We start from the raw sequence: 12,225 nt of genomic DNA, 5'->3' as shown, positions 1-12,225 counted from the left end.
TAACCTTATGCAAGTATAACCAAGTGCTTCTAATTAGACCACTTAAGTTAGGGTTAAATCAAATATTTGCAAGGTTAATATTCCTATGCGTATGTATATTTGCTGATGTAAATTTTTAAGAAATGAAAAAAATCTTTGCTATTTATAAAAACCACAACGATAAATGAATTTGAGTGCAATTTAGACTTTAACAAAATGAGTAACTGTCCCTATGCCCCCCAACCAAAAACTCTTTCAGCTACGTCTCTGGCAGATAGTATCAGTCCAGAAGATTGTTCTTGTTGGCTAACAGGGGAATTACCTGAATGATTAAATTTGCAGGATCTGACCCTAAACCTGAAGCTACATAAGTTAATTTGCTGCGTTGGTTGTACTCTCTTAAAATTTTTATTCTTATGTATAATTAAAATGCTCATAAAAGATGACTGACAACTGGGCAGACTGCTACTACCAGTTTTAAGTAAATTACCTGCGGGGAGGAGGAGAAAAGAGGCACTCATTGGCCCTGGCATGTACAGAAAATGCTGTCGGTGTGCCCTTCCCATTCCTGGGTTGCTGGTTCCTGCTTACGCCATTCCCTGGGCTGTGCTGGCGCAAGCGTCTGTGTGCCTCACAGCAACCCGATTCGGGAGGCTGTACTCATGCCTGGTGAGGGAGGAAGCACAGGAGCCAGTGTGAGTGGCTTTTAGAAATGTCTGCTCAGCGTCTGGTCTAGTACACAGGTACATTTTCCCAGAGCAAAGCCAGTGCAAAAGGTCTTGCCTTTCCTTTTTCCTTGCCCAAATAGGCCTTTTATGGAGCCACTTTCATGTAGTGTTCTGCTGTTGCAGTTGTGTCTATGCCATTGATTGTATATTGTAAATCAAATTACAGAAATGTTAGAGTTGTAAAAACCAACCAACCAACCAAAAAAGTAAACTAAAATGTTCTTGTTTATCTCCCCCCACCCCTCCTTTAAAGGATTATTTCACCATTCCAATTGACAGCGCAGTCCCATAACCAGCTGCAGCAGCACTTTGATGTGGCAGCGTTACATACTATGTGGACTGAGCAAGCTGCCAGGGGTGTGGCTGGAATTTCTTAAACCAGCTCCGCTTCCAGAAAATTATATTGTCAAATGATGTCTTAGGTGAATCCCACTAATGTGTACTTGTAGGAGAAGTGCAGATGGGGCTTTTCGTTCTTGGAAAAAAAATAGGTACAGGGAAAAAGAAGCTTCCTGACCTCCTGGTTCACCAAAGCGTAGACAGCCTTCCATGCTGATATGAACAGTTTCAACACAATCATCATAGATCATGTGCATTAGGGTATTTTTCTCCTCAAAATTATTTTTCCATACTGATTTCTTTGTGTCCCTTCCAAATAACTGAGCACTTTTTGGATCACTGGAATGAGACAGATAGCCATTCTTGAGTACATATGTAGAGCTGGGGATGGTGGTTGCTGTTTTGGAATCAATTGATACTGCTGACTTTAATTTTTTATTTTTTCATAATTTTAACAGCCTGATCTGAGCCCCTCAGAGCAAGATGACAAGACTCCAGGGAGACTCCAGACTGTCTGGCCACCACCGAAAGCAAATCATGAAGAAGTAAAAGTAGGATTGAAGTACACAGAAGCAGGTAAAACAAAGAGATGAAGCATTTGCAGAAATTAATTTCTGACATTTTTGTTGTTTGAGATAGAGACAGTGATAAGTCACAATATTTTCGTATCTGTTAAGTGACAGTACTGAGCTAATGGTGACTTGCCAACCTTACCCATTGGCTCTGGCAGTGACCCTGCCAGAGTCTAGTCTGATGTGTGCAGTTCTCTGTAGTGTCACACTGTTAAGTCCAGAATAAAAGTAATCATTGTCACTTTTGCAACTTGTGTGTAAACAGAGGAATGTTAATATCCACTCAGAGCATGTGTATAGCTAGCCATGTGTATTCTCATATACAAATGTGTAAGGGGGCATGTCTGAAGTGCGATGCTAACTAGCCATCAGATAAATATTCCACAAAAAGATACTTTAAAGGTTTGTTTTTTTTTTAACTTAAAAAAAAAAAAGCCTTTTGTTATATAAATACTTATATCACATATTTATAAGGAAAGAGTGAGTATTACAGGTGCCACAACCAAATTTGTATTCTTAAGTATAAAATAGGATGTCCTTGTTACTCAGAAGTCAGTTCTGAACCATGGAATTGTCAGAAATACTGAAATGAAAGACCACTTGTGCTTCATGCAGCTCAAGATTTTAGAAAATACCATATCAAAAGGATTAAGTGGAATTTAAAAACTGCTTTTCTACTGCCTTGCTGTGAGAAAGTGTGCATGGTGATGGTGTACATTTATTTCCAATTCTAGTGAATATCTACCTGGCCTTGTATCAAGAGAAAGAATAAGTAGGAGTCCTGAACCTACTTCTTTATATTGTTCAATGTACTGCTTTTTTCCTCTCTATTTCCTGAGCTCTCTCTACCTTGTTTTGTGATAAAGAGGGGATGTTAATGAAGGTGAAAAGCTGTTTAAGATTAAGAAAACTTTTTTCCCCCAGGTTTTGACAGGATCAACATGGTTTTAATGTATTTTACATTGCCTCTGATTGCTCTGAGGTGTGTGTCTATCACTAGATGACCAGCACAGGGTTTTTTTTGTGCAAATACAGGTATTCAACTTTTGACAACACCACAGTCTCTTTCTGTTACGCTTAGATTCTTATTATAGGCTATGTGCTTTCTGTATTTAATTTTCCCCAGATAAATATTTTTTCTTCTAATGACTATAATCATCTGTGGCAAAAACACATGCTGTAAGAAAAAAGGAAACTGAATTAACAAAAGCTCCAGATTCTACTACTTGCAGAGAAATTAGGTCATGCTTTCCTGAAATTTGAATAGAAAGGACAGACTGGCTTAGAGCCCATGTAAATTGTTACTCTTTTGTTACTGTGATATTTTGGGTGGCAGTGTCATCAACATGCTGATGGTTGGTTTGCTAAGTCAAGTTTTTATACAGACCAGACTTTTCAGTTCATTAGTCACTCCAATGTCTGGCAGAGAGGGATCTGAATGAAAACAAATCGCTGGTGATCCAGCTAGGATGAGACAGAAGCGGTGCTTTTAAAGGAAATAGGCAAAGACTATGTTTTAAGAGTGTAGCAGCATTATAGGTATTAACTGGTTTGTATTTCTTTCATCTCTGTTAATACTCCTGGATGCCAAGAAAGCAGTGATGGCAGCAAGGACACTGGAAACACTTAGAAGTTGCATATGATGGGTCAGTTACAACAGCTGGCTTCTCTGAGTATTCGGGTGATGTACATTATAATGCCTTAAAGCATTATACACAGGAATGTGTATATACAATCTTCTGCAGGTGAAGGATAGCACTGTTTATGAGACCAGCACAGGTGTAATTAAAAAAAAAAAAGAGTTTGTATTCAAAGTTGGTCTTACTGCTAGGTTGTTGTCCTTTTTTTTCCATTAAATGGAAGTTTTGGTACAGGATTACTTCTACAGTCTCTGCAAAGTATCTGCAAATAAAGTACACGTGTATAGTGACATTTCCCTTCATGCCCCGTCCCATCCAAAATTCCCTCCCTGCTAATGGTACCAAACGAGCTCCTTGTCCTCAAAGTGTTTCTTTAAAGTATGATCCAAAGCAGATTATTGATGAACTTAGACTGTTCTCAACCTGTAACCTAAAACCCCATCTGTTACCACAGTATCTTGTTCTGACGGCTCTGATCAAATGAAGAGTTCTTGATTTCAGAATCAGTCAAAAATTTTCCATGGCAGAGATCTTCCTCCATTAGTTTTCCTGAACAGATTATTATTGGTGCCATAGAACAATGCTAAAATAACTTGCTTTAACTTTCAGTCAACAGTTTATCTTAGTGTTTTAATTTCAGTGATTAGGAGTTCCATCCACTGAAACAATAGGAACCTGTATACGAACAGTAGTAGTAGGCAGAATTATTAGGTAAATTCATTTGGGGTTTTAACCCAAAATAAAGCTGTCATAACTGTGATTACGTCCAAGGAGAAGAAATCTGTGGACATATGCCTTAGTACTTCTAACGAGGTACAAGAATCCATACTTATTTTATGAGGTAGCATAGCTTTTTCATTTGTCATGAGAAATTAGTGTTTGAAGTAAGGCTGTTTGAAAACTTGCAAGCTGAATACTGTGATCTTTCTCACAATTCTGTTCTAAGTCTTTGATTTACTTCCTCCATCACCATGCAATATGACAGCTATGACAGGAAGGTAGAGATATTGTGTGAGAGGATTACTGGCTTTTTGATCTTTTCTCACCTCCTTGCCATGTTTTTCCTCATTGTTCTTGCTGCCTACTGGAAGCAAGAAATTCAGGCTTAATTTGGCCTACGTGGCAGACATCACAGTGACTCAGAGCAGCTTGGAGAAGCAGCTAACTCCCTCCTGAGGCTCGTAGTCTGGCCTGGTATGTGGGAAACCAACTGAAAAGCAAATGGACATAACAAGGAACACGTGTGTGGAACTGACTAGGCCTGTTAGGAATATTAGAACTGAAAGAAGTTAATGAACAAATACAACTCCTCACCAGATTTTTTTAATGCCTTTGATAACATCTTGTGTAGCCATAGTATTGTCACTCCCAACATTTAAAAATTACCAGTAAATATCCCCAAATCTTGAGTTGCAAATTTTGAATTAAAGGATGGTATTACGAGATTTTGGCACACCTTATTATTGTTTTCTTAACCTTTAATTCCTCTGTTTCCATAGTGCAAGTCACTGCACCGTCAACTGTCTCTCTGTAATTAACACAAACTGCTTCCATGGGTCTCTAGAGAAACTGGAACTTCTTTGAAGTTTGTCAGTCTAAAAATCCAGCAAGACTGTAGTAGATTATAGTATTTACATCCTGGTAGACTGGAAGGAGGGTATTTTAATTTATAGTTACCGGTTTATTCCATGGAAATCTTTACTGTATACTCGAGACATTTCTGTGCATACTCCTCTGGTCCTAAAATTCAATTCTTCTGTTTTCAGTAAAAGCTTCTTTTTCCTTTTTTTTCCTCATAATTCTTAGAGTAATTTCTCCCATTTCTGAAGCATTAGATCTGATAGAAGGGTGGATGTGTCAGCTGTTAATAAATGTGAGAATACCTAGCCACGTAGAGGAGACAAATACATGTCTATAATGAGTGAACTCATCTATGGTATTGGATCACACAGAATCCACATACAGTGAATCTTAGCTGCTGCGTATGATTGATAAGAGCTTGCAACCTGCGATGTCCAAGAAGGGGAGTTTAGAGATGAGTTCTCATGCTCATAAAACTACTTATGTTTGAAGAACAATCTCCATGTTGAGGAGATATAGAAGATAAGAACTTCACATCCTGTGATCCTTATTAAAATGTGCATTTAGCCATCAAATTAGTTCTCATATAAAACTGAGAGTACTTCATCTTTTGCTTAAGCGGAGCAAAAATGGTAAAAATGATGAGAGAAGTATTTGTCATTCTGGTCAGAGAAAATGTAGAAAGAAAATCAAGTTGAAATATTAATCCATTTAGTGCTCTTTTTTGTTACATGCTTTCTTGCTAATTCATTTTTTTTTATCTGACATAAAATAACTAACCCTGTTCTCTCATTGTCTGTCTTATTCATCATACTTAAATCTTTGATGACATCTTGTTTCTTGTTGTCCACATGGAGCCACTTCATATATATATATATATATATATATACACACACAATTGTATAAGCTGTAAGCACAATTTGTGTTTCAGGGTAAATAAGGAAACCAGGAGGTGACTAAGAAAACTCTTATTAAACAGAAAATGTCTAAGTCAGTTGCAAATGACATAAAAAATGGCAGAGATTTACTCCCAAGTCTTTCATATATTAAAGCCTTGGTCCCCTATGCTCTGGGTTCCCAGCAAGAAAATCACTTTATGGTTGTGACGTAAATGCAGAGAATAACCAGCTTATATGACAGAAAGAGAGGCATAATGATCTGAACAAAGAGATGAGAGATAAGCTTTCATATCCGTCTTTAACATGGGCTTCTGTTGTTGCCTCAAACAATTTATATTTGTCTCTGCAACAGACATAATGCTTGATGTCAGTATACTGAAGGAAGTTCTAACAGGTGATCTTAATGTTGGTTTTATCATAAATTTATTAAAAAATAATTAAAATAAAATAAAATAAAGGCAAGCCTTTGCCTCATATATATATTTTTAATAGAAAATTTGGGATTTGACTATATTAAATGAAAAATCTTGTTATATGGGTATGTTTCTCAGTATGAGAGGTACTCGCTTTTCAAACTGCAGGTCTGTTGAGCAGTGTGGTACCAGAGGGCTGCAGGCAGTGAAGAGGAATCAGTCTCTTCTTCCTGCCTACTAGAGGACATACAGGGCTTATGAGAAAGGAACTTTTCTCTTCCCATCTTGGCTGATACTTTCATTCCTACTGTGCCTTTGGAGATGGGAGTAACAAGACTTACATCTATTAATGCTGCTGATTTGTTGGTAAAACGCCTGAGTTCCATTTCCAGCTTTTATTATGCTATCTTCTGGAATGACTTCAGGAAACACTAGTGTTGACCTTTCCACACTTCAGTTTACCCATCTGTAGAACTCGGATAAGAATCCTGACCTATTTTTCAAGCCAAATTAAATCCCTTTTCTGTTTAGAGGTTATTAACATTATATATGAGAGAAGAAAGGAAAAGAATACTGGTTTCCCATGTTTAAATCTGCAAATAATAACACAGGATGGAAATTGTGCCTAAGGTCATGTGATAAAACATCTTTGCCTCTCTATGCACGGGGCATTATATTATTACAGGGTAAAGGGGGAGAAGAAGTGTGACTCACTTTTTCAGCGAAAATTTCTGCTTTTTTTCCATGTTTATTTAAATACAGCAGTTTTAGGAGACCTGTTGGTTTCGAGTCTGGATGCATATTACAGCAGATGCCTAAAAAGGACATGTTTCACATTATACAAAGCCATATCTGAATACACACATCTGTGTAGCTGTAGATAACATTTTGAATTTATATACAGAATTTATATACAGAACCGCATTGGTCCACTCAAAGTAGAAACTTGATTTTAAACTACATTTTCCTATTGAAGAGATTAATCTGTTAACTGAATATAATGAAGGCAAGTTCTGTGAATTCTTTTCTTTTACCGTAGTTTTTACTTTGAAATGCAGGCACCGCTATGGGTCCTACCAATGTGGCATTGTGAAGGCCCAGAATGGTCACAGAATTTTATGAGATGTTTATTGTTATTTAACTGAAACACAGTGAAAGAACAGTTGTGTACAGCACAAGAGAATGACCTTGTATTTTATTTCCCTTGTTCTGTTTCAAAATATATGAGGCCCTTTGTGTAAGACAAATGCCTCTGATTTTTCTTGAATTCACTTCCTTGTATCAGATCTCATTCTCCTGTCTCATTGTTCACATGATCAAGGTTCTATTTGCAGCACCATTTGTACAGCACTGATTTACATACCAGTCCAAATGAAATCCTGAATCTGGACACCTTGAAGCTTTCTGAAAATATGAACCTGGATTCAGAACTGTTCTGAGGCTTTGTTAGTTACATCTGATAACATCCTTCCCATGTTCGCCCTCTCTGCTATGGCACAGACACGTACTCTTATCTGAAAAAGAAAAAAACAAGCCACCACACCTATTTATTGTACGTTTCATCATTTTGTACACATCCATATTTTAATGTCTGTCTACTGCTCTAAACTCATAGGTTTCTGAGAATATATCAGGGAAGCAGTGTTCCTGTGGGGGTGTGAACACATTATGTTCCTATACCCACATCCATCCATGTTCGAATAAATGTACATGTACACATGCATTCTCAATGCATGCTTATATATATATATGCTTATAATATAATGCATAATAAATATAATTATAAATATTATAATAAATTTATAATTATTTATTATAATATCTAAACATACAAACATAAATATTTATTAAATAATAAATAAAAATAATAAATATAATTATTTATTATAAATATTTATTATAATATATTTATTATGATGATAATAAATACTATAATAAATATAATTAAAATTATAATGCATGCTTATAGTATATATACAATATAGTGATTGAGAAGGTGTTCTCAATCACTATAGGTGATTGAGAAGGTGTGAGATCTACAGTCTAGAATAAACGTTAGGTATTTTAACTTTTTTCTGAATGAAGTGGATAGAGAGAGTTTGTTAGTCATTAAAGAAATGCTTTAATAAATTTGTTCCTCGTATTTTTGATAAGGCGTAATTTATTTGCCATATTGCACTTGTGAACATGATCCTGAAATAGATTGTTATTTAATATATATGTAATAGGACATATATTGAGAAAGAAATCATGTTGAATGTCCCCAACAACAGTACATCTAATGGTGCCTTCCTGTGAGGATGAAAATCACAAGTGAAACTTAATTTCTGTTATCAAGTAAATGAACTATTGCTGTAACCTCACCTGCGACAGGAGGGGAATGATCAAGTAGATAGTTACTCAGGTGACTATTTTTGAATAGTGCTTTATATTGATTTGCAGCCAGAAAGAGTAGAAGCTCTTTTCTTCGTTTACGTAACAGAATCAGGGGGGTTGCTGGTTTTTCCTTTGGGAGGCCTGCTTTTCTGTGGGTATGGTTCTGTTACTCCCAGGGAATTCAATAACTGTTGTGTAGTTACTTTGTTTTCTGTAGTAAGTTAACAGCTGTGTCTTCAGGAACAGCACAGGTATTATCTCAGTACTCAGACAGTGTTTAAATGCTTAACTAATGATGTGTTTGGAACTTGTTTCTCTATGTGTTCCTTTCCAGCTGTCTCCCTTCTCCACATCTCCCTATTTTCACTCTAACAGAATCTTTAAGGTGCAGAAAATGATCATTTTAAATCTTAGGTTTACATGTTTCTTCCTTCTCCTGAAAGTCTAAAAATCATTCAGTAGACATGAGGGATGTCTGCTTATTTCTTAGGCTGGGGAATTGATTTCCATCGATATATTGAATTACAAGGCTGTAAAAGAGTTCAGGTCAAATGGGAAGTAAATAAAGGAGGAAAGGCAAGAGTAGATGGAATGGGGTGAGGGAAGAAGAGTTAGAACAACATGAAAAACTATATTCAGTATAGTTTTAGACAAGCCCTTATCCCTAAATAAGTCAAATTTAATTTCTTAGTTACAGTGAGATGCTTAAATATTAAACTTGTTCAAATTGGTTCTGAGAAAGTTTAAGTCTTTCTGTCAGTTCTTTATAAACCTAAGCTTTGGGCTTTCACTGACCAATCACCTTGTAAAAAAACATGTAAGCCATGATTTAAGTGCTTAAAACATTGCACTCATTTAACATGTTAAAAAAGTTTCTATATTTCTACCAAATCTAATTCTTCTGTGTAAAACTTATACTTTAAATACCAGTTCAAGACAGAAGAAATGACATGGTTTGTAAGATGCTCTTGATTATTTCTATTAGGGGAAAAAAATGTGTGAACGTTTGCTGCCTCTTAGGACTGTAGCGCCTCCCCCCCCCCCAAAAAAAAAAAAAAAAAAAAAAAAAAAAAGACTGTAAAGCTGCATCAATACATTTGTGGAAATCAATAAATAAATAGCTAAAAAGAAAGCAGCTGTGGTGAGGAGATGCTCTTCTGGCACCTGGTGGTTAGAGCAGAAAGCTGCATGGGAAATAATGGAAGAGAAAAGAAAGGCTTCAGTAAAAGAGAATTTGAAAGGGGTGGGACCAAACGTTACCAAAGAGAGAGACAAGAATAAGAAACTCTCACTATTCAGAAATTTAATGAATTGACTCAATTTAAAGATAATGGATTCCTCAAGGCACATAGATAACTCTCAAGTTTTCCGGCTTCTCTTCTGTAATTACTTTTAAATTGTTTGATAACATTGTTTTGGATTTTTCATTTGATGAGTTTAATAAGTAAGATTTTTTACAAAAATGAATGTGCTTAAAATGCCTTTAAACCTTTGACTGTCTACTTGAAGTTTTGAGATCATGGGGGAGAAGGTTCTTAAACTGCTTATGTAAAGTTTTGAGGAATAACTCATCTATTTGAAATGTCAGTTGTGGAATTTTCTGTGTGAAAGGTTTTCATGTAAGATTTTACTTAAACTGAGAGAAAGTAAGTGATTTGCTTTGTTGTCAAAGAAGAAAAGGTAACCTTAGAATATTTTGCATCTAAGTTTGTTTGAAACTTTTCAGGGATCTTAAGAAATATCAGGAGGCATTCTTCTTTCAGGAAGTCAGCATGTTGTATTTTCTGGAATCAGGTGCTCAAGGTCATCTTCTCCATGCATAAAGGGTCTTCTGAAAAAAAAGCATAATCAGCAAAGTTTTGAACACATATAGAATAGTACTGAATAATGTTTTAGTGTATACACTTGCTTTATGCAGCAGTTTTAGAAAATGAGAATTGCCATTCAATTTAGACAAGAACATTGTGATCCACTGTATCTAGTACTCCCAAAGCTTCAGGTTATATCTTCAGTTTACCAGATTCACCAGTGAATTCACCTTTTCTTTTCGAAATGCTAATGCTCAGTGCAGCTTGCTCTGTATCATGACAAAGATTTAAATGAACACGTATATATTTGTAAATGTTATTGCTGCTTTGTATTCAAATAATTTCTTTGTAATTACACATCTGACCACATTTTAGGCATTTGCTTGAACTGTGTAGGCTGTTCAAAACGCCTAGTGTTTATTTCATGTTTGATTTTCTATTCATTAGGGAAAAACATGCATATTGAAGTATATATTTTCTTTGCAAAATAGTGAAGCACGCCTCATACTTTAGTTGTCATTGGTAATATCATATTGTGTTTTATCTCTACTATCCAGTGGCATATGTCATATCTTGGCTATTGATTTATTTACATATATTTTTCAATACTGACTGAGGTATATGCTTATAGCAATGAATAAAAAGCAGGGAGTCTGCTGGACTGTCTGCTAGGATACATATTTAATGAGTGTAAAAATCTAAGTACCCTGTGTGAAACTTGAATACAATCTTACTAATGCTTTTGTCTCTAGCTCACCTAAAGCTTTATGAGGAGGGACCACCAGGTGGGTGGAACAGCATAACGTTGTCTGTCTCTGTCTAGTCTTTGGTCTCTCTTGTTGTTGTAAAGGTAGTATGTACCTTTCCTTGATAGAACGGGAATCATAAAGGCAGAGTCTGTAGATGAGGAACTGTTTTCATTATTCTAGCTTGAGAGGCTGCAATTTCAGTTGCAGAGTTGCAGCTATCCTGTTACAGCAAGTGGTACTTAAGTCGGTTTCCCTGACTTTCAGATCCATCCCACAATGCTACATGTCAAAGTTTGCGAAGCTGAAATTTGAAGACAGATCAGAGTGATATCACAATAGGGAACTGATGTATTACTTTCCTCTAATTTGGTTGTCTGTGAGCAAACTCCAGGTAAACGTAACTCATTTTAGGGAGTATCTTCTATCCCTAGTGCTTGAGTTTGTTATAACCAGGCATTGCTTATTCTAATGAGCCTTGAAGGGAAGACTTCAGCTGTAGCGAGAATCGGGATGGAGACGTTTATTCTGAAGTTGTGGACTATACTTCTCCATTGTGAGATGTTCCTTATGTCAAAACAAGGTAACAGCTGAATTTAAGCAAAAAGACAAAGTGAAACAATTTAATAAATGTTGAGAAATTTCATAGCAGCATACTTTTACAGATTTGAGTAAATATTGCATATAGAAATGGCAGCTGATTTTGTGTGTGTGTACAAGAACTAACTTTAGCATGTACTAGTTCAGTATTAGACTATTTTGGTGGATTAAAGGAATTACAGCTTTCAGATGATGATGTTAAGTGAACATGATACTTGAAGAAATTAATCCAAATGACTCTGAAGCCCTGTCCTGTTGCCTCTGAAATATCATGATGAAAGTCTACTCATGGGTGTTACATGTACATTAGTACATCGTAAAAAATAAAACATTATTCAGGCATTTTTGCATAAATAAAAGCATCTTGTATTGGAACTGTTATAGCTTGTTAGAGTTCCCCTGCACATTCAGTTTTCTCAGGTTATAAAAGTTATGTTGTCTGTGCAAACTGTCAGTAAGTGAGCATCTGAAGAGTCTGGTCTGCTCGGTTCATCTCTCCCTGATGACTCAATTGCTGGCATTTTCCATTTCCCTCACATGAAGT

The 12,225-nt window shown here is 36.0% G+C and overlaps 1 protein-coding gene across 4 annotated transcripts in view; it reads left to right on the top strand.

Moving 5' to 3' along the window:
* The window catches only part of FMN1 (formin 1), a 205,441-nt gene that overhangs the window by 53,536 nt on the left and 139,680 nt on the right, over window positions 1-12,225 (top strand). For 3 of the 4 annotated variants that reach the window (XM_084522357.1, XM_084522356.1, XM_084522358.1), the window contains 2 exons: window positions 1,505-1,622; window positions 11,088-11,120. In XM_084522357.1, the coding sequence (XP_084378483.1) occupies window positions 1,505-1,622; window positions 11,088-11,120 (151 nt within the window). The remainder of the gene's footprint in view (window positions 1-1,504; window positions 1,623-11,087; window positions 11,121-12,225) is intronic. The other variant, XM_084522359.1, reaches the window with a different exon arrangement.

This window comes from Aythya ferina (assembly GCF_964211825.1).
Source record: "Aythya ferina genome assembly, chromosome: 5".
Classification (NCBI taxonomy): Eukaryota; Metazoa; Chordata; class Aves; order Anseriformes; family Anatidae; genus Aythya; species Aythya ferina.
The sequence above is the reverse complement of the archived record's forward strand: the minus strand, read 5'-3'. Positions and strand labels throughout refer to the sequence as shown.